Source organism: Giraffa tippelskirchi, chromosome 14, assembly GCF_054371585.1.
Source record: "Giraffa tippelskirchi isolate mGirTip1 chromosome 14, T2T-mGirTip1v1.2.pri, whole genome shotgun sequence".
Taxonomy (NCBI): Eukaryota; Metazoa; Chordata; class Mammalia; order Artiodactyla; family Giraffidae; genus Giraffa; species Giraffa tippelskirchi.
The window spans coordinates 49,524,165-49,546,411 of record NC_137288.1 but is presented as its reverse complement, the minus strand read 5'-3'; the positions used below and the strand labels follow the sequence as shown (position 1 = coordinate 49,546,411).

The 22,247-nt window shown below is 40.8% G+C and overlaps 1 protein-coding gene across 18 annotated transcripts in view; it reads left to right on the top strand.

Moving 5' to 3' along the window:
* Window positions 1-22,247, top strand: part of MYOM1 (myomesin 1) — a 149,963-nt gene that overhangs the window by 63,799 nt on the left and 63,917 nt on the right. For all 18 annotated transcript variants that reach the window (XR_014074603.1, XR_014074605.1, XR_014074609.1 and 15 more), the window contains exons 7-14: window positions 739-827; window positions 942-1,004; window positions 2,579-2,743; window positions 4,758-4,919; window positions 12,052-12,193; window positions 15,156-15,355; window positions 17,185-17,241; window positions 19,370-19,494. Coding sequence is in view for 9 of the 18 variants with exons in the window: in XM_081561922.1 (XP_081418048.1) it covers window positions 739-827; window positions 942-1,004; window positions 2,579-2,743; window positions 4,758-4,919; window positions 12,052-12,193; window positions 15,156-15,355; window positions 17,185-17,241; window positions 19,370-19,494 (1,003 nt within the window). In the remaining 9 variants the exon portion in view is untranslated. The remainder of the gene's footprint in view (window positions 1-738; window positions 828-941; window positions 1,005-2,578; window positions 2,744-4,757; window positions 4,920-12,051; window positions 12,194-15,155; window positions 15,356-17,184; window positions 17,242-19,369; window positions 19,495-22,247) is intronic.

The window sequence follows — 22,247 nt, the reverse complement described above, 5'->3', positions numbered from 1 at the left end:
AGACATTTTCTGCTCCAGATACAACTGTAAACCATTTTTTCATCACACTGTTCATGCTCTATATACTCAACACTTTGTTGGCTTTTATTTTTGGACATTTCAAATTAACTCAAGCTAGGGTCATAGTGGACTATAGCTGTTGGTAGGTAGATCTATTGGCCTGTGTAAAATCCCACAGGGAGCCTGATCAGAAAGTGTAGCTTTGTCAAAAGTCCCAAAGAGCGGTGTGTTAACCGATGACGTGCTGTGTGTCGTGTTGGCAAAGAGATCCTTGACAAAACAGTTAGGAGTTACATCGGCCTGCCTTATCTGTAGAGACGGAACCCATGGGTACCGAGGCCTCAGCATACTACTCCATTTTACTTAAAACAGGGGTCCCCAATCCCCCAGCTGAGGACCAGTACCTGTCCCGTTCCATGGCTGTTAGGATCGGGATGGCATAGCAGGAGGTGATCAGTGGGCAAGTGAACTAAGCTTCATCTGCCGCTCCCCATCGCTTCCATTGCTGCCTGAACCAATAGCCCCTTGCCTCTGCCTGTCCCCCATCCCTGGAAAAACTGTCTTCCATGAAACTGGTCCCTGGTGCCAAAAAGGTTGGGGACCACTGACTTAAGGGACTTGAGCCTCCTTGGATTTTGCTATCCACGCGGGTCCTGGAACCAGTCCCCTGCAGACACTGAGGGACAACTGTACCAGGAGTGTCACTGGACCAGGCACTCATCCCATCCGTTCTTTCAGGTGTGATTTTGAAGACACGGCTCAGTACCGGGCCTCGGCGATGAATGCCAAAGGAGAACTTTCAGCATATGCGTCAGTTGTGGTAAAGAGTAGGTTTGCTGGACTTGTTTCATTCACAGTGTGTTTATAAAAAATTTATTCTCACTGCTAACATATAAACAGGTCAAGAAGCAGTTGTCAAGAATTGCTGCTTTCTTTTCTAGGATACAAGGGAGAGTTGGATGACACTCGCTTCCATTCGGGGGCTTCCACCTTGCCCCTCAGCTGTAAGTCTGAAAATATTTTTGCTGTGTCATCTTGGTAAAATTGTGTAATAAGCTATTCCATAACACTGAAATAAATGCAGGTATACTAAGTCATTTCAGTTCTGTCCAACTCTTTGTGACCCATGGACTGTAGCCCGCCAGGCTCCTCTGTCCATGGGATTCTCTGGGCAAGAATACTGGAGTGGGTTGCCATGCCTTCCTCCAGGGGATCTTCCCGACCCGGGGATGGAACTCATGTCTCTTCCGTCTCCTGCACTGGCAGATGGATTCTTTATCACTAGTGCCACCTGGGAAACCCAAAATAAATGCATAGTCTATATTATAATATGTGCTAGTATGTATGTAATGGGTTTCCCAAGTGGTACTAGTGGTAAAGAACCTGCCTATCAGTGCAGGAGACATAAGAGACGTGGGTTAAATCCCTGGGTGGGGAAGATCCCCTGGAGGAGGGCATGGCAACCCACTCCAGTATTTTTGCTCAGAGAATCCCATGGACAGAGGAGCCTGGTGGGCTATAGTCCATAGGGTCGCAAAGAGTCGGACACGACTGAAGTGATTTAGCACATGTATGTAATACTACCTGTAGTTAGTTTATTTTTTTAGATTCTTTGGCTACCATATTCTCCTTCTACTTATAATTGCTTTATTCTGGTTTTATAAAAGCCTGGATGTGATGGGCTAAAAATGACAAATGCTTTTAAGTCTTCCTTTCCTTAAGCTGAGAAAAATCATTACACAAACCTGCAGTGTGGCTTAACCACACATACACATACATGGAGTCTGGACTGTATCAGGGAAGTCTTACTCATCCTTATATATCCAGTGTAGCATCATCTCCTTAAGAAGTCTCTGTCGGCCCCCCACTGTACCCCAGCCCCCACCTACTTAAGTTATGTGTCTGTGTGAGGCTGTGACACCTCTGTAAGGGCATCTACTCACTGGACACTAATTGTTAACTGCTTCCACTGACCCATGAGCCACTTGAAGGCTAGGCTGGATCTTTTATCTTTGGACCCCAGCATCCGATGCAGAGTAATATTTGATGATGAATGAATAATTACATACACTAATTTACAAAATGCAATGTAAAATGAGGTCTAAGTGTGGTTTAATAACAAATTATTAGTATTCTGATCCGTAGTGATTTATAAATTTGTGAGCTCCGATCATGTCATCTGCATCAGAACTTCTTTTCATGGGAAGCAATAAAAGTAAAACCCTTATGGTTCTTCAGTAATTAGATGCTGACACTATCAGACTGGAAATGGTAGTCAAGCCCCAAATTCTTATTTTCGAAACATTAAAAAATAAGTGGTCATTTTGAAAATGGTTATGGAAATACTTACTCATGGGTCAGTTTTTCACATAACTGATTGGCTTGATGTCTCTCCATACTTCATGGAATGGCTCCTAATTTTAATATTCCTAGTTGTAATCATTGGTATCAATTCCATGCATGAGAAGGAGTGCTGGGTAGGAGTGAGGAAGGTGCTTTTGGCCTGTGCTCCTTAAAATGCTTATGTCTCTTTGATGAGAAAAAATAAATTACTGATGTTTGTTTCTGTTGTGCCTAGTTGCCGTGACCCCTTACGGTTATGCGTCCAGGTTTGAGATCCACTTTGATGACAAGTTTGAAGTGTCTTTCGGGAGAGAAGGCGAGACAATGAGCCTGGGCTGCCGGGTAGTTATCACCCCTGAAATTAAACATTTCCAGCCGGAGATCCAGTGGTACCGAAATGGTGAGCCTTAATGATGAATTCTCACTGAGGCTCATATTCGCAGAAGATCACAAACCAGACTTGGTCCCAAAGCATGAATGTCTGTAGATTGCAGTTCTGTTTACCAGAACTGGCAGAAACTGGATAGTAGAGGACATAACCTACTGGGTGTTACAAAAGTTTTTACACATATTTTAGAGTAGCAGAACTTTTATAACATGTTAGTGGAGATCATAATTTCTTATCACCGTGTAATACACGGAAAGGATTACAAAAAATGTAGTTTCATTTTACAAGTTGGATATGTATTCATTTTGTAAGTTAATTTTATTTGGTAAGATAAAGTGAAATCCAGTGAAGTCCTGTTGGTTCCCAGGCACTGTGGGTGGTAGTCAGCGTGCTCACCACGCAGCTGGCTTAAACTTCAGTGTCCGTGTTGGCACTGGGCAGGCTGGGCCATCGTGAAGCGATGGCTAGGACCAGGACCTGAGCCTGGAGTGAAGCCAGTAGTAGCTGCAGTGGTGGCGGCAGCAGTGCTGCTGGACGTGGCCCTAGAGGAGAGGAGAGACCCCACCAGATGCAGCCTGGGACCCCCCAGTGGGAGCCCAGATCCCCTGTCCATCTCCAGGACCCGTCTTTGTGGGATCTGCATGAACATGAACTTCTTGGCCTGAGCACTGTGACAGGAACTGCCAACAATCACACAGTAAACTTTGTCTATAAAACATTACAAAATAAAAGTATGTATACAGACTTTGCAGTAAGGCAGATAAGGCAGTTGTTAGAATTCTTCTGAGTCTGGTCTCTCCGTTTATGAAAACTGCCACAATATTACAAAGCAAATATTCATGGGCTTGGAAATAAAAATTAAATTTAAAGATTGCCACATTCAGTGAAAATGAACACTATTTCCATACAAAACTTTGGATGAAGCAGTTATTAACAAGAAAGATATTTTTTTAAGTAATTTTTCTCATAATTGAAGGTACAGTAAGAAAATGTATAAATAGACATTTAAATTATATACAAATCATGAAGTCATTTTCTTTTTTTGTATTATCACAAGTTACAGGACATGTAAGAGGAAACATTAAGATGCCGTTATGTTAATTAGCCCCCAACTAAAATAAATAAATTTATTTAAAAAAAAAGATGCCTTTGTGTAAATATACATTTAAAATTAAATTTAGACTTACATGGAACTATTTGTATAAGGAGTTAAATCTTTTTAGAAAAAATTGTTCCTCAAGAATTGCCATCTCTAAAGTACAAAGATTTATATTTTAAAATAGTTTATCAGAGGATTAACCTAATGTTAATTTTATAACCATGACTATATAATTGTATATAGTATAAAACTGTATAATACTGTAACTATATAGCACTCTTAATAGCAGCATTAATAGTTGCATCAGCAGAAAGATCTTTCTCAAAGTAAAATAAATCAAAACTTATTTGTGACTTTGCATTTGCAAAGACTGAATGATATTACTTTCAATTTTATTAATTTAAAATAAATTTGCTAAAAGTATAAATTTAATAGCCTAATAACTGAGGCTGCAAAAAAAAGTCAAAAATTCTGTATTATCAGTCAATATATCACAAAATAAAGTATTGTTTTGTATGTAAGAATTATGGCATGAAAATAATTATTTTTTTGCAATTTGTATTACCCTATTATGTTTTATGAATAATAAACTATTTTTAGAGGAAAAAGTTTTATATTTTAGTTCCTTAATTGTATTTTTTTCTTCTGCTTTTTGAGCCAGGAGCCTTGCAATTTCATTTTGCACTGGGCTTTCCAGATGATATATCTGGCTGTGGTTCCCCTACTTCTGGCCTAGCATTTTAACCAATATAAATATGGCACAATGACTCAAAGCCCTATAGACTTCCTCTAATAGTCAGACAGCTTTCAATATAGAAGACAAATAAAGAGAGAGAGAGATGGGGAGAGGAGCAAGTTGGGGGGAGGGAAGAAGAAGATAGTAATGGAGAAAGAAGTCAGTAAATTTATTTACATTTCCCCCCCCAGGGGAACCTGTTTCTCCATCAAAATGGGTGCAGACACATTGGAGTGGAGATCGGGCAACACTAACATTTTCTCATCTCAACAAGGAAGACGAAGGTCTCTACACAGTTCGTGCACGAATGGGAGAATATTATGAACAGTACAGTGCTTACGTCTTTGTTCGAGGTAAGGCCTGGCAAAAAGCAGAACATCTGAGAATATTTAAAACACTGAGTCCGTATTAATATATCCAAACATATTTTGGGTAACAATGAAAGAGCTGTTTGAAAATTCCTCCCAGGACCTCCCTGGTGGTCCAGTGTTCAGGACTCAGTGCTTCCACTGCTGGTGTGCCAGGGTTCAACCCTTGGTCTGGGAGCTATGATCCCGCAAGCCACATGGTGTGGCCAAAAAAATTAAAAAATTCTCCCAGATGATGTAGCACAGGGATGTTAGCAGCCAGTAAAATTAGAATGGATGTGAAAAGGTTAACCCTAAAAGCACCAACCTGAAGGTGACCAGATTCCAGACTGTGTTGCTGTCACCAGTGTCATTACTTTCCTCTTCTTCAATGAGCTACCAGCACAGTCCTTTGCAGGTGTTTGAGAGGCCACGTCCTAATGATGTGGACAAAAAAATCATCTCAATTTAAAGAAGGAACAATAAAATAGCAATGGGGACTCACCCTTGTATATCTGTTTTGGAGAGCAAATTGATTATTTCATTCCAAGCCTTGTCTTACAGCTTTAACAAACTAGGAAGCAAGATGCTACAACTGAATCTTTAAGACAAGCTACGATTGTTGATTTTAAGAGTCTTTCTTTTCTCAGCAGTGTCTTGAACGGGTAGGGTATGTACAAGTGGAAATGTTCTTGCTACGTGAGATCTGAGCACACTTGGAAGACCATGAACATGTCCTGGCCACAAGGGTAGTGCTCTGTGTTCTTCTATGTGACTGTCAGTCAAGTGTGGCCACACGAGTAGACAGAGGAGGGGCTCAGGAAAACAGAGTGTATTACACTCACAGGTCCTGGAGAACCACACCAGCCACACGGGGAGGCAGCCACACTGCTTGCTCAGGAGGCAGAAGGGTCAGAGGGGAGAGCTCGGACCACAGTCTTTAATGGATTTCCTGTGGAAAAGGCAAGGCGGGATGGGATACACAATTCAGGATCAGCTAGTGTGAGGAGTTTCAGTGGCCCCTAAGCTATAGGGGTCGTGCCTAGCTGTCTGGTGCCTGGTGCTGAGATGGTTAAGTCAGAGGAATATTTCCTCCTGGGGTACATGGCTGGCTGAAGGAGGTCAGCCCTGGACAAGTTAGAGTTGGCTAGCCCCAGAAGATGGGTAATCTCTCCCCAGCCGGAAAGGTTTGTTTTTAAGATGTCAAACATCACAATTTACAGAGAATAAATATATAAACAATATGGGTAGACTTGCTAATTTTTTTTTTTTTTAATCCCTGACACTAAATAGAATCATGAATATCTAGGCATTTTGATCACGGTGGGACTTTAGAGGCCATCTAGGTGTCCTTAACTGGGATCCACAGACTCCAGAGGGGTCTGTGATTAAAACTGTACTTCAGTATAATTGGTTTCTTTGGTAAGCTCATGTATTTTATTTTATGTATTTAAAAGCATTATTCTGAGGAACGGACCTTTATTCTTTCTGCTTTACCAGTTTTCCAAAGAAGTCTAAGGCTCACAAAATGTTAGGATTCCCCTTAATTTTAAGATGCAGAAACTAAAGCTCAGCAAAGTAAATTGATTTCCCAAAAGCCTCACAGGCTTCATGGGTGGCACTAGTGGTAAAGAACCTGTCTGCCAATGCAGGAGAAGTAAGAGACGCAGGTTCGATCCCTGAGTTCGATTGCAGGTTCTATCGCAGGTCGAGAAGGGAATGGCAACCCACTCTAGTACTCGCTTGGAGAATCCCATGGACAGAGGAGCCTGGTGGGCTACCGTCCATGGGGTTGCAAAGAGTCAGACACAACTGAAGCGACTTAGCATGCATGCAGAAACCTCACAGTTATTTAGAAACAGAAGTGGTACTAAGATGCAGGTCTTCTGGTGGCTAACCCAGGATTTTAGTTAGGGAATAGGCTAAGCTGCTGAAATGGAACTTAAAAACAAAAAGTTTATTTCTCTCCTGTGTCCATCAATGTAAAAGCGTGGTCCAGATGGTCCTGCTCAAAGCACTCGTTCAGAGCCCCTGGTCCCGTCTGTGTTGCTGCTCAGCTGGCCCTGTGTGCTGCCCTGTGCTTCCAGGCCAGCCTGTGGGAGGGGAGATGCAGAGGTGCACACAGCACTTCTTGGTGAACACACCTCCATGTGTGTTGGGGAGCTGGGTTGATGAAGTTCTAGCTGAAGAGCATGTTATGGACACTGGGGACAGTCAGCAGTCTACACCACAGCAGTACTGAGCAGTAATAAATGATCATTGAATTCTGCCTCAGATCAGCAACTGGTAAAGATACATGAGTATCTCTACCAACTGAAAACCAGGCATTTTGGGAAAAGTCAGATCTTGCGAGGGGAAAAAGGGGGTAGCCTTCTGGGTCATTTGCAGTGAAAACAGACACATTGGAAGTTATCAGCAAGTGTATTTATTTAACCACCCTGATAGACCTGGCCAGATGAGACCTGAATAAGCAAACAGAGTCTTTTCCTCTGCTCTCAAGTGTCTTACCTGAACTGGAGTCTCTCTGGTGACTCAGAAAGCACTGAATTATGCCTTGAGGATCCCCTCTGTGCTCTTTTCCTGGGATCTCAGACACAGTCCAGGATCTCCTCAACAACATTTCTCAGTGGCCACACCAGGGCCATGGTCCTTTGCAGGTTGAGGCCAAATTTCACATGACTAACTGCAGACAGGGGGAAGGATTGAAGTTTATCATAAAGCTGGTCTTCATATCCACAAAATAAGGGAAGATTCTAAAATGTATCAGATGTTGATGTGAGAGAATTGAGAAGATTCATGGAAAGATGAAATTGCAAAGACAAGCCTCAGAAATTGAGTTGTGAATTCAACTTTTAGAATACGATTTCCTTTGTAAGTTTATTGTAAATGCTGTATTTTGGATTTTTTTTAAAAATCTTTTTGAGATGTAATTACACACCATAAGAGTCAACCATGCTAAATGGACAGTGCTTTTTGGAATATTTATAGAGCTGTACACCACCAGCCCCCCATCTACAATCCAGCTTTAGAACATTCCCATCACCCCCTGCCCCGAGATATTTCTTGTGTCCCTTCCCCACTCTCATTCCCAGTCTGGCCCCCAAGCACCCACTAATCTACTCCCTGTCACTATAGACTTTCTTTTCTAAACATTTCTGAATATGTGATCTTTCACTTTTGTCTTTTTTTTTCACTGAGCATATGTTTTGAGGTTCTTTATGATGGTAGTTTACTTCTTTTTATTGCTAACTAGGCATGCTTCATTTTGTGTGTCTATTCACCAGTTGATAGACAATTGGATTGTTTCTGCTCTCTGACCACTCTGAATAATGCCGCTACAAAGATTTCTATTCATATTCATTGACCTGGACTTTCCTTTCTCTTGGTTAGATAGCCACCAGTGGAATTGCTGGGTCGTACGTTAAATTTCTGTTTGATTTTTTGAGAAACTGCTGGAATGTTTTAAGTGACATTTTACGTTTTTTTTTTTTTCAACTTTGAGCTACATGAAGCCATTTCCATGCATTTTTTTAGAGCTCTGGTATTTTGTTGCTTAGGAAATAGCTTCTGAACCAGAATGATCAGTGCAGAAAGCACCATATGTCAGCAGAAACACATTCCAGAGAGGTGCACTTTTGGCCAGGGTTTTATTACATAGATACTATGTGTTCTTTCTGAAAAAATAGATAATGTAAATAAGGAAAAAAGGACAAAAGAAAAGCCATCGTAAGTCTACCATCCAGAGATGTCCAAAATTGTCATTTTATTACATATTCCTCTAGACTTTTATATATTCTCCCCACCGCTCCACACATACGTGGTGGGGGGAGCAGAGAAAGATGATAAAGTGATGAAGGATGGGATATAAATGTAATGAAAAAAGAATTACAATTGACAGATAAATGGATGACAAAGTTTTTGCTAATAATCAAAGCAATAAAATTGATCTATCACATTCAAAAGATTTGCAAGGTTTTTAGAATCCATTAGGATGAAGGAATGGCTGGATGAACACTCCTACATGTTGTTGGTGAGTGTAAATTGGTTCAGCTTTTCTCAGCGTGTTTTGTCACTGTATATCAACAGTGTGCACTTTCAACAGTTCTAGTTCTAAGAATTTTAGTGGACAAAACTGAGAAAGGAGTGTTTGTTTTGGGTAAAGTCTGGAAGGAATCTAAGTATCCACCAATCGGGGTTGAAAATAATGTGTAATAAACAGTCCACAAAAACAATGGAAATACTGAACAACAATGAAAGCTAATGGTGTATGTGTGAGTGCTAACTCACTTCAGTCATGTCTGGCTCTTTGCAACCCTATGGACTGGAGCCCTCCAGGCTCTTCTATTCATGGGATTCTCCAGGAGAGAAGACTGGAGTGGGTTGCCATACCCTTCTCCAGGGGATCTTTCCAACTCAGGGATTGAACCCGTGGCTCTTATGTCTCCTGCATTGGCAGATGAGTTCTTTACCACTAGTGCCACCTGGGAAGCCCCTAATGGTGTATACTTATGCTAATTAATATGAAAATATATTTTAAAAAAGTTTACATGAAACTATATAGTCCAATCCCACTTTTATTTAAAAAACAATCACTTAAAAAAATTGAAATGTAGTTGATTTAGATTATCAAAAACAAGCACTTTTGAGTTTGTAAATATAGAAAAAAACCCAGAAAAGTTTAGGCCAATGTATTAATAGTAGTAATCTCTGAGTTATGGAATTAAGAGGGATTTTAACATGTACTTTTATTATCATATATTTTATAAGCATGCACTACTTTTATAATAAAGATAAACGATAGAATTACTTACATTTTGAAAAAAGTTATTAAATAGCCTGTGTCAGAGATCAAAATATAGAAGAGGAGCAGGCTAATCTTTGGCCTAATCAATCAAAGCTACAAAAAGTTTGACTATTTGGAGCACTGGGAGAAGGAAGGGCAGAGGCTAAGAAGAGAATTGAGGTTGACCAGATGGGTGCCATGGGCCAGGCGCCCTGCAGCAGCTGACAAAGGCGAGAGCACAAGTGTGAAGCAATGTAACACAGTTTCAGATGTGACTTCTAGCAGCTGCTATATGTGTTTTGAAAGATTTTCAAGTCCATACAACAAATGGCATATTCCAAGCAATTTTGTAGAAATGCTGAGAAATGGCTCCCTAAATGCTTACTGTCTGCCAGGCTCTGTTACACACAATGAATTTACCTATCAGCACCAAGTTTACCAGTTTTTACACTATGGGCCTTTTGCTTTAAAAAAAAAAAAAGGCACGGCTAGAGGTTGCCAGCTGCCTTCATTGCAGCTGAGCAAATCTTAGGCCTGTTAAAGTCAGCATTTCTACCTCCTGTTAGCTCTGCTCCAGGGCTTTCCCAGGTGGCTTAGTGGTAAAGAATCCACCCGCCAAGGCAGGAGATGCAAGAGACGCAGGTTCGATCCCTGGGTCGAGAAGATCCCTTGGAGGAAGAAATGACAACCCACTCCAGTATTCTTGTCTGAAAAATGCCTTGAACAGAGGAGCCTGGAGTGCTCCATACAGTCTATGTGGTCACAAAGAGTCAGACACGACTGAGCAACTTGGCATGCACACAACTCAGCTCCACCTTCACCATCAGCTGACCTTCTCCCCACCATCCAGAGCTCTGAAAGCCTGGAAGGAAAGACGTTTTTCCCCTGCCTTCCCCAAATGCCTGTTTGCCATCGTGTGGCATGCAGGGATTCTGCATTGTGTTTTAGGCATGATGATTTAGTTAGATTCTCCTATAGCACTTACACAGGACATATTACCCTGCAGGTTCATGAATTCATACAGGTTCATGGGGCAAGAAACAGAATGTTCAAAACCAAAATGATTTGAGCCCTTCACAGATAACACACACCTATTCGATTCAGAAGCATACAAACATCTCAGCCCTCTTAGCAAATATTTCGGTGATTTAGAAGAGTTACATAAGTGTAGCTCATTGGAAAAGAAAGTGTTTCTTATTTGGTCAGCAAGAGAGCTTTCCCTGGGTGGCTCCTACAAGTCTCAGCCTCCTCTCCTACTAATTCCAGTTTTTAAAGTGTTGACCGGATGTCAGCAGGATTGGCAACTGTGGATCTCCTCTCCCAGGGATTCTGCCTCTTATCTTAATCGTTCTCACTTAAAAGGCTAGTAAATGGTTATTTTCATTCCCCTTCCTTTCCATCTAAAAACACCCCCAAGTCACTAATTTATCTGTGCACACACTGCTGAGGGGACCCACAGTCAGCAGATCCTGTTTCAAGGGCAGTCACTGAACTCTGTTTCTTGTATAGTCCTGATCTTTTGCTAAACTCAGATAAACTAAGCTCCGATGTGGGCATTGCATCAGAGTTCCTTTCGCAAGTATCTTCAGTTTGGGAACAAACATTTAATTAAAATGCATGTTTTTGTTTCTCTTCCAAAATGGTAGTCTCAGCATAGGGATGGGCAAAACTTCTTGGTTCTTCTTCTCTTGTGGATCCAGAAGTTGACAGAAGGGGCCGTTTGCTCCCCCTTGGAGCCATTTATAGTTTCTGAGTAACGCTGCACAATAATTATCTTAAAAACAGACATCCTGGCATAATTTACATTAGACTTTTCTGAGAACAGTCTCTGACATCTCCATAGTTATTTTCTTTTAGAATATTTTGGGCAGGCAAGGGCCACGAGGCCAAGGTCATGGTCCTTTTCAGAGCCCTTTCTGACATAATGTCCTTGTACTGATGGTGAAAAGCACACATTGTTATTTTGGTAAGCAAATTACAAAATTGATGATTGCTCTACTGGGACCAAATGGACTTCCCCAGTGACTCAGTGGTAGAGAATCTGCCTGCCAAGCAGAAGACATGGGTTCCATCCCTGGGTCGGGAAGGAGAAAATGGCAACCTACTCCAGTATTCTTGCCTGGGGAATCCCATGGACAGAAAATCCTGGTGGGCTATAGTCTGTGAGGTGTAGGGTGGCAAAAGATTTGGACACAACTTAGCAACTAAACAGCGAGAACAATAACAAACAACTACTTGGCCAATGATGTAGCCACTGCAGCGATGTGGTAAGAAATGTCTGCACTATGACCTTGGCCTTTGGGGCTGACAGAATGCATCTGAGAGGGTTCATGGGGTCCTTCTGTATCCCCCCAGATGCCGATGCAGAGATTGAAGGAGCCCCGGCCTCTCCCCTGGACGTGGTGTGCTTGGATGCCAACAAGGATTACATCATCATCACCTGGAAGCAGCCAGCTGTGGATGGAGGGAGTCCAATTCTGGGATATTTTATTGATAAGTTAGTACCTAGTATGACTTCAGTTAGAGTGATTGGTTATAGAGATGCCTTCTTGGTTTCTCCCACCATTTCTTTCGCTCTTTTTGTTTTTAATATACTGATTTTAATTTTTATTTTATTTACTTATTTTTTGATCATGCTGGATCTTCGTTGCTCTGTGGGCTTTTCTCTAGTTGTGACAAGCAGGGTCTACTCTCTAGTTGAGGTGCGTAGGTTTCTCATTGCTGTGGCTTCTCTTGTGGAGCACAGGCTCTAAGGCATGTGGGCTTCAGTGGTTCCAGTTCCCGGCTCTAGAGCACAGGCTTAGTTGCTCTGCAGCATGTGGAATCTTCCCAGATCAAGGATTGAACCCATGTCCCCTGCAATGGCAGGCAGATTCTTTACCACTGCACAACCTGGAAAACCCTCTCCCACCGTTTCTTGGTGAAGTGTTTTCTTTACCAGTCTTGTCTCCCTCTTTTTCTCTCTGTCTCTGTCTACAAACAGATTGGTATGAATATATACTTAACTATCTGCTTACCTCAATTTCAAAGATAATTCTTCTATTCTGCTAACAGCCCAAGTCATTAATTTGGCAAGAATATTATGAATCTGTACACCTGATAGAGACCACTTCAGAAATGAATTAGCTGGTGTTCAACACACATAATGTCCATGTTCCTAATATGTCAGTAATTTAAGAATATTAAATAATAATACTCTAGGAACACTAACAAAATTTCATTTACATCACAAAAATCAAGCTTGATAAAGAAATAAATATCAATAGTACTAAACGATGTTTTATCTACAAATTGTTGCTGTTTACATTCTCCAAAATTTAGAGGCTTTATATTTATAGTAAATGGGCCTTACACATGAATTTGGAGAAGGAAATGGCAACCCACTCTAGTGTTCTTGCCTGAAGAATCCCATAGACAGAGGAGCCTGGCAGGCTACAGTCCATGGGGTCACAAAGAGTCGGACATGAGTTAGCTACTAAACCATAACACATGAATTAACCAGTGAGCTTGGCCAATGTAGACAACAAATTTAGATTATTGACCTATAACCATTATTGTCTGATTTAGTTTCTTTTCAAATAGTTGCTCTAATTCTCTTCCATTTTTGAGTAATAAAGTCTGACTGTAAAAATCTTTAGGGACAGATAATCTGTGCCACTGTAGTATAACAGGTTTGTGCCAAGCTGGATTAAACTTAATATTTATAGAAATAAGTAAGTATATGCCTACCGGGCTCAGAACCAACCAGAGAAATATTTATAATAAGCTATACGCTATTTAACCTATACTAAATACTAACCTTCCACATTATTTCATCATTGAGTAATGGTGACTTGTGAAATTTTAGGTAGGTTTTTTCATCCTTACAGTTTCTGCATTATTGTCTTTGGTAGATTTACAAAGAATTTTCAGACTTTGATCTTTGAAAGACCAGGGACAATTAGTACATCTTGTTTTCTTCTTGCCTTAGTCATAATGAAAATAACCATAATGTGGTGAATATTTATTAAGCATTTGCTGTGTGCATGGCACTGTTCTAAACACTTCATGTGCATGTGCCATTAACCCATAGCCACTCTTTGAGAGTTAGGTGCCGTTATTACAGATAGGAAGCAAGTAGCTGACCCATGGCCGTGTCCTAGTGATGAAATGGTAAGTTTGTGTTCTTGCTGTGGAAGTCTCCAGAGCAGCTGCTCCCCACCTTCCTTTCTGCCCACATGAGAGTTTGGAAGCGAGTGCAAGGACCACTGGTCACCGAGACAGTATCTGTTCAGGGGAAGAGGGAGCTTCCTGGCAGAATTCCTGGAGGCAGGGGAGGTCTGCTGCTTGTCCTAGCCTTCTAGCTCTCTCCCCTGGCTAGTTCACAGCAGCTCCAGAATTCTTATAAAGGAAAATTCAGGGGGAGGGAGTGAAAGGCATAGACTGAAGCCTTGTTTGATACCATTTCACATAAGATCGAAGAAAATGTCCATTTATCTCAAAGAATGGAAGGGTGATGATAAGGAAGTGAAAATAACATCCCCCTCCCCACTCCAACTGCCTTTGTACTGCCATTGGAACCCCCTTCCCCATGAGAATCCTTTGGGAAATTATACCCTTTGGACAGAGAGCCATGTTGGGGAAGTGATAAAAATTCAAAGTGCAGTGCTCTGCTCATAAAAAATAATGAGTTCCTTACTGCTGCATTCTGAGGTCATACATTGGGCCCCTCAAACCCTATTGATCAGGCCAAAAGCATGATATGGACTGTCATCTTTTTCTCCTGGGATGTGACCCCTCCATCCCCAGACATCAGCTGCGGTAAAGGCCCCCAGTAAGAAATCAGAAGTTGCAGGGACTTAGCCTTCCCTTGCCAGGCCCAAGGATTTCCCTGCATCTCTTCAGTCTCATCTGATAAGAAAAAAAATACAGTGCCCTTCTCGCTGTTCCACCCACATTGCGTGTAGTGACCACTGGTGAGCTCTTTCCAGACTATAGTAAAGAGAGGTGTCTTATAAGGTGTTAACTTTCTCAACCTTAGTTCCATTTTTAAAAGAAAATGCCTAAGGAAGATAAAGAAGTCTCTAGTGGTATAACTGAAGACATTATCTGGAAGGATGTTTGGGGGGTCCACCCCCTTCTGCTATGTAAAAATTGTGCATACCTGCCTGCTTCTTTTTTTCCCCCCAAAAGCTCCTCTGCTTAGCACAGGAGACCCCTCAGCTGCCTGCTTTTAGTGAGGTGGAAGGATGTACATGTCTTCAGGAAAGCTCTGAGGTTTCTTTCCTAACTGTTAGAGTAGATCCATTGCAATTGAGTGGAACTGAGTGCCTGCAGTTATGTATCTGCTGCAATCTGCTCCAGCTGGATGTTTTACAGAGAGAAGCCCTGAAGCACTGGGGTGGGTTTGCAGCCCTGAAGCCATCCACTTAACCATCCTTCCTCTCATATTCCTGTCTATCACTCTCTTTCTCCCTTAGGTGTGAGGTGGGCACAGACAGCTGGTCTCAGTGCAATGACATTCCTGTGAAATTTGCTCGTTTCCCAGTCACTGGGTTGATTGAAGGCCGTTCTTACATATTTCGAGTTCGAGCTGTGAACAAAGCTGGGATAGGCCTGCCCTCTCGAGTCTCCGAGCCCGTGGCGGCTCTGGATCCAGCTGAGAAAGCTAGACTGAAGAGTAAGTGTTTCTCATTTTTCAGAATCATCTTGAACCTTTTTAAAAATGATTGCAGTATATCCCATTGCAAGGTTATTCTTCCCCCGTCCACCAGAGGGAGGAGAGAGTAAGAAATCCTTTACTGATCAGAAAAATGCTAGGGGGAAGAAAACAAAAACAAAACCTTTTTCTGTTTTTTAATTTATCTATTCACTAAGGGGTTTATTTTATTTAGAATCTTTGCCTTATTTAGCTGAGTTCCAGGCATTGTGTTTGAAATGAAAGTATGAAAACCAGGAGCCTGAAGAGCATTTTTATTCATTTTATTAGAACACTTCAAATATACTTTTCTTTCTGGTTTAGTTTCTTAAAATTGCAAGGTAATTTTCTTAAACTTGAATTTATCCCTTAGAGCATTAATATCTCAACACTGTGAGCTTTTGATATCAAAGGAAAATCACGTTTACAACATTATATCTGATCTGTACTCAAGTTTCCATATTAGGCAGTCAAAAATAATCTTTTCATATAGTTAGCCTCCAAGTCTCAATGTCAAAATAGTGGTACATAAATTATGACCTGCTTTTGTTTCATGGGAACCAATATAGCATCCTTAACAATAGGAACCATAAAATGACTGAAGAACTTTTGGACGTTCATACTTCAGTCTCTGCCAGATTTCTCAACCTTGCCCCTACTGACATTTTAGGCCTGGTATCTCTTTGTTGTGGGGGCTGTTCTGTGCATTGTGAGATGTTTAGCAGCATCGTTGGCCTCTATGCACTAGATGCCTGTAGAATCTGCACCCTCACCACCTCACCCCCATCGTGACAATCAAAATTATCTCCAGATGCTACCAAATGCCCCTGGGGGCACAAAATCACCCTAGTTGAGGACTACTGGTCTGTGCCATTTACAACATTTATAGCTTTTCTTGACCTTAAATACATGCAGTGGCATCATCAAAAATCTAAGTAAAATGATGCCACCTTCTCTCTGGAGACTTTCTCTGATCAGGCTCCTCGATTGCTCTCCAGTCACTTTTCACCTGCTTTTTCACTTTTCCCTTTTCATCCAGCTTCCCTCCATCTTTCTTAATTCCGTCTCATACTTTCATTTACTCTTTCTTTATAAATTTCAATGAAAATAAGATTTTCCGGAATTGAAAATAAATTTTCTTGCATTTCACCTTTCTGTTTTTGTACACACTCTGGTGGGAAGTACCTCGTTTAAAGCAAGAGTTGAACCATTCTCTCTGATGTCTCTGTATAATCACAGAAATGAATTTCCTCTGTGACTCTATACTGCCTGTGTCACTCGTTTTCTTTACTCGGGATTGAAAATGCTTTCCTTTGTAAGTAACAGTTTTAAAAGTAATGGGAAGAGATCCCTTTGGTTGAGCTTCACTGCATGATCAACAACACCTGCCATCACTTTCATCTTCATTATGACAGATACAAAACAGCCAGGCTTGCACTGTTCTTGAGAGGTTTCTCCCAGGTATATGCTACCTCTTAAGAACGGTGAGAGAGTCTACATGGTTCAGGAGATACACGTTGAAGAGTATATGGACACAGGCTGTTCTCCTTGCTTGTGTGAGTACAGTTCCAGAAACATGGACTCCGTCCTGGCAAGTTCTGGGCTCTTGTAGATTGTGAGTTGTTTGATGACCGGGGCTATGCCCCACTCCCCCAAATACTATGCACACACTTGGAAAGACTCATTAGGAAGGTACGTAAGTAAGCTAGTAACAAACCCATTTGTGACAAATCTGGACCATATATCAATTTCTCAGTGCAGTTGAACTGTGTTTGTGAATGTTTCTGATTTTTTACACTTATCTCTGTTAGGCCGCCCCTCAGCACCCTGGACTGGACAGATCATTGTCACTGAGGAAGAACCAACAGGTAAAAGCTACGTTTTCCCCTAATAGTATTGCCAGTGTTCTGCTATGTGGTTTAGCTATTGTGGAGGGTATGGTGTATATTATTTAAGATGTTTTGGAAAGAACATACTGAAATATTTGGAGATCATGAAGTAACTTATATTGTTAGAGAATCACTTTTTTTTTTAAAGATTTATTACGGTACAATGACATGGACCAAACTGCATGTTTGTAAAATGTACAATGTGATAAATTAATACCTGTGAAACCACCACTGTGATCAAAATAATTAACATATCCACACCCCCTTAAATTTCCTCATGTCCTTTCTCCAGGCTATCACTGATCTGCTTTCTGTCACAGTTGTTTGTGTTGTTCACAATTTTATGTAAATGGAATCCTACTCATTTTTGTCTGATTGCCTTCACTCAGCATAATTATATGGAGATTTATCCATGTTGACACATATATCAGATCATTCCTATTTATTTATACCTTCACCCTTGAAAGCCTCTGTGAATCTCTCTGTTAAGTGTTTTTGTGGGTATGTGCTTTCATTTCTCTTGGATAAATACCCAGAGGCTGAATGTACAGGTCATCTGATAAACGCCATTTTAATTTTTAAAGAAATTGCCAACTCTTTTCCAAAACGATTGTACATTTTACATTCCCATCAGCAGTAGTTGAGAGTTCCAGCTGCTCTTCACTGTCCCAATACTTGGTATGGTCAGTCTTTTTAATTATAGCCATTCTAGTCAGTGTATAGTGCTGTTTTATGCCATAGTGGTATTTAATAGTAGGTGCATAGTGGTCTTAATTTGCACTTCCCAAGTAATGTTGAGCATCTCCTCGTGTGTGAATTTGCCATTTTTGCATCCTATTTGGCATCTTTGCCAAATCCAATTTCACTCAGATATTCTTTCTTTTTTTCTAGAAATGTCACAGTATCAGCTCTTACGCTATTATATTTCAATTTATGATACATTTCAAATTAGTTATTTCTATATTGTGTGGATCAGGAGTCTAAGTTATTATTATTTTGCATATGCTGATCCAATTATTTCAGCAATATCTGTTGAAAAGATTATCCTTTTCTCATTGAATTGCCTTGGCACTATTGTCCAAGTCAATTGATTGCATATTTGTGGATCTATTTCTGAATCTTTATTTGTTAATTTTATTTTCTTTGTACCAGTACCACACTGTCTTGAACACTGTAGCTTTTATAAGCTTCTTGTTTTTCTTTCTTTTGTTTTAGCTTCATAGTTTTGAAATCAGGTAGTATAAGACCTCTAATCATTTTTTTCCCAAAGTTGTTTTGACTATTCTAAGTCTTTGCATTTCCATGTAGAATTTAAAATCAGATTATCAATTTCTATTAAAAAAATCTGCTGTGATTTCTTTTGAGTCTTTTATTTTTCATTTGTTTCTATCTACTCACTCTCTCCAACTAAGTGATGGATTTATGTACTTCTCGTAGTTTTATCAGGTTTTGTTTCATGTATTTTGAGACTCTGCTATTAGGTGCATAAACATTTTCATTATTATATCCTCTTATGCACTGACTTATGACTTTATTATCAGAAAATGACTCCTTTTATCCATGGTAATGCATTTTTGCTTGGAAATCTGCTTTGTCTGATATGAACATGACCATTCCAGCTTTCTTTTGATTAGTGTTAGCATGACATATGATTTCTGTCCTTTTCCTTTGTGTCTTTGTATTTAAATCACATTTCTTGTAGGCATCATATCATTGGGTCTGGTTCTTTAATGCAAACTAGTAATCTTCACCTTTTAATTGGGATATTTGAACAATTTGCATATCATTGTGATTATTGATATGATTGGATTTAAATCTAGCATCTTGCTGTTTGTTTTCTATCCATTCCATCTATTTGTTCCTTTTTCCTCTTTTTCTGTTTTCTTTTGGATTTTAATATTTTTATTATTTCATTTTATCTATATTATCTTATTAGCTGTAATTATTTATTTTGATTTAATAATATCTTGGAATTTTTTCAGTATAATACACATCTGATCACACCCTGCTTTCAAGTAATATTACACTACTTCACATGCAGTATGCTTACAATACAATTCCATTTTCCCTGAGTGCGTGTCCCTCAAGCTTCCCTGGTGTTTTTCAGAGGGTGTTGTTCCCGGGCCCCCCACCGACCTCTCCGTCATTGAGGCCACGCAGAGCTATGTGGTGCTGAGCTGGAAGCCGCCCCGCCAGCGTGGCCATGAAGGCATCCTGTACTTTGTAGAAAAGGTGAGACTCTGGGAGCAGCATCATTACCTCTGGCACTTCTTCAATATTTCTTCAAAGAAGTAGAGATTAAGTTTCTGTTGTGTCCTGAACTTTTAAAACTCTTATAAACTGTTTCCTGTTTCCACAGAAAAATGTGTTTCCCAGAATTTTGCCTGAAAGTTCTGGGGGTTTATGGATCCCTGAGAGTCACCCATGGACTCCTAAGAGGTCCACAGACCCCAACTCTTAGCCCTTCTAAGAAGAGAAACATTGCTGGAACTGTAGATCGCCTCTGCAACATTGGGTTGCAGTGCTTTCTCACCACTTTTTCCATCTCCCTTGCTCTGTTGTCGTGGTTTAGTTGCTCACTCGTGTTTGACTCTTTTAGACCTCATGGATTGTAGCCTGCCAGACTCCTCTGTCCATGAGATTTCTCAGGCAAAAATATTGGAGTGGGTTGACATTTCCTTCTCCAGGGGATCTTCTTGACCCAGGAATCGAACTCATAGATGCTGCATTAGCAGGCAGAGCCTTTTTACCACTGAGCCACCAGAAAGTCCATCAAAGGACTATAGGTATAGGCAAATACCTGTAAGTTAGGTAACAACATAAAATCTATATTCAACTATCTTTCTGGCCCTGTAATTATTTCTAACCAGCAGCTCTTGAGAAAATTATATTGGAGCCAAAAACACAGGTCTGTGGTTTCCCTTTATTAATAACTTTTATTCATGAGGACATTTGGCTCATGGCTTTGGGGAGCATGCCTCACTTTCTTCCTATCCCTAGAGGTGAATGAAAATAAGTGGTCATTTCTTCAACATGCAAATATGGACATCTTCAAAGGAAGTCTGATTTTACCAAAATAATGCTTAAATTTTATGTTTTATCAATTTTTACATTTTCTAGACTTTAGCTTCAAATGAAATACAACTTGAGTATCATTCTTGATTAAAATTTTTTTTTCTTTCTTTCTCTCTCTTTTTTTTTAATAGAGGGCAAGACAAGAGTGATAAACATTCACTTCCTGGTATATTTAATACGCACTCCTCCAGTGAATCATTTTGAAATGCTCCACACAAAGATAGTTCTGAATAAGCTCTGTGGCAGTAATTACCATCTTTCTTATAATAATGACACAATAACAGCCTACTACTGAGGCCTTTTTTTGAGATGAGTCAACTTTGGCTTCTGTTGAGCATCTCCTCCGGTCACATAAACTCAAATTTCTCCATGAAAGTCTGTAGCTTCTCCAGACCTAAATACATGAATCTGATTAAAAATTTGAGTGTTCTTCCACCAGGGGGCCAGAAGGGACATTCATGAGTACGGCATGGGTAAAAAGGTCTGCACAGGCCCTGCCAACATACAAGGTCCAGGATGTGCCAGAGGAGCAGCATACCTGCAGAGACCTGGGGCGTGTTTACAGAAAAACCACCAAAATAAATGCCAGACTCTGGTCTGGAGCCAAGTCTCAAATTCTCATTTAAAAAAATATATATTTATTTGGGTCTTTTTTGCTGAGTCCGGGCTTTTGCTAGTTGCAGACAGTAGGGGCTACTCTCTAGTTGTGGTGTGTGGACTTCTCATTGCAGTGGCTTCTCTTGTCGTGGAGCACGGACTCCAGGGCACACAGCCTTCAGTAGTTGTGGTGCACCAGCTTAGTTGCCCCGTGGCATGTGGGATCTTCCGGGACCAGCGATCAACCCATGTCTCCTGCATTGGCAGGCGGATTTTTAACCACTGGAGCACCCATGCTTAGTCTCTCAGTTGTGTCTGACTCTTTGTGATCCTTTGGACTGTAGCCCACTGGGCTCCTCTGTCCGTGGGATTTTTCAGGCAAGAATAAGGACCACCAGGGAAGTCCTCAAATTATTTCTGATGAACCACTTCTAACCCGTTGACTTTTCACAAGGGAAATGTTCCCATGCTGTCTTCCCATGACAAGTTTCCATCCCCAGGATGTTCAAGCCCGCAGCAGTGCTGCCTCTCTGGTTAGCCCTGTGCTTGCTCTTCTTCAAGGAACTTTTTACCTGGGATTTGCACACGTATCAAGCATGAACTTGCCTGTCATGGTGATGGGCTTACAAGCAGTTATGCCATGTCTGTGAGCCCTGAAATGGTTGATATTGAGGGGAATTAGATAAATCAAGTTCCACTGCTCTCAACCCCTCTGTCCTACTATGTTCTTTTCAGCCCCCAAAATTTTCCTCAGATGTCTTATATTTTCAGCACTTTCTCTCATTTCCCCTATCAGAAGTCTGATCAAGTCATACAAGAATTGTATGACTTGGTAGCTCTGTTTCTACCAAAGGAATGAAAACAACTGATGTTTACCAAGGACCAGGCACTGTTTTCCAAATGACTCAGTGGTAAAAGAATCTGCCTGCCAGTGCAGGAGACACAAGAGACACTGGTTCAATCCTTGGGTCGGGAAGATTCCCTGGAGGAGGAAACAGCAACCCACTCCAGTATTCTTGCCTAGGAAATGCCATGGACAGAGGAGCCCTGGTAGGCTATAGTCCATGGGATCGCAAAGAGTCAGACATGACTGAGCAGCTGAGCACACACATGCAGGCACTGTTTTAAGCTCTACATATGTTAACTCACTTTATTCTTACAGGAACCCTGTGAAGGAAATACTTTTATTTTTATTGCAGCTGCTTTGTAGATGAGGAAACAGGCATAGATGGGGTATATAATTTGCCCTGGATCACACAACTAGTAAGAGACAGAGCTAGGATTTGAACCTAGGACTAGATCAGGTCCATATA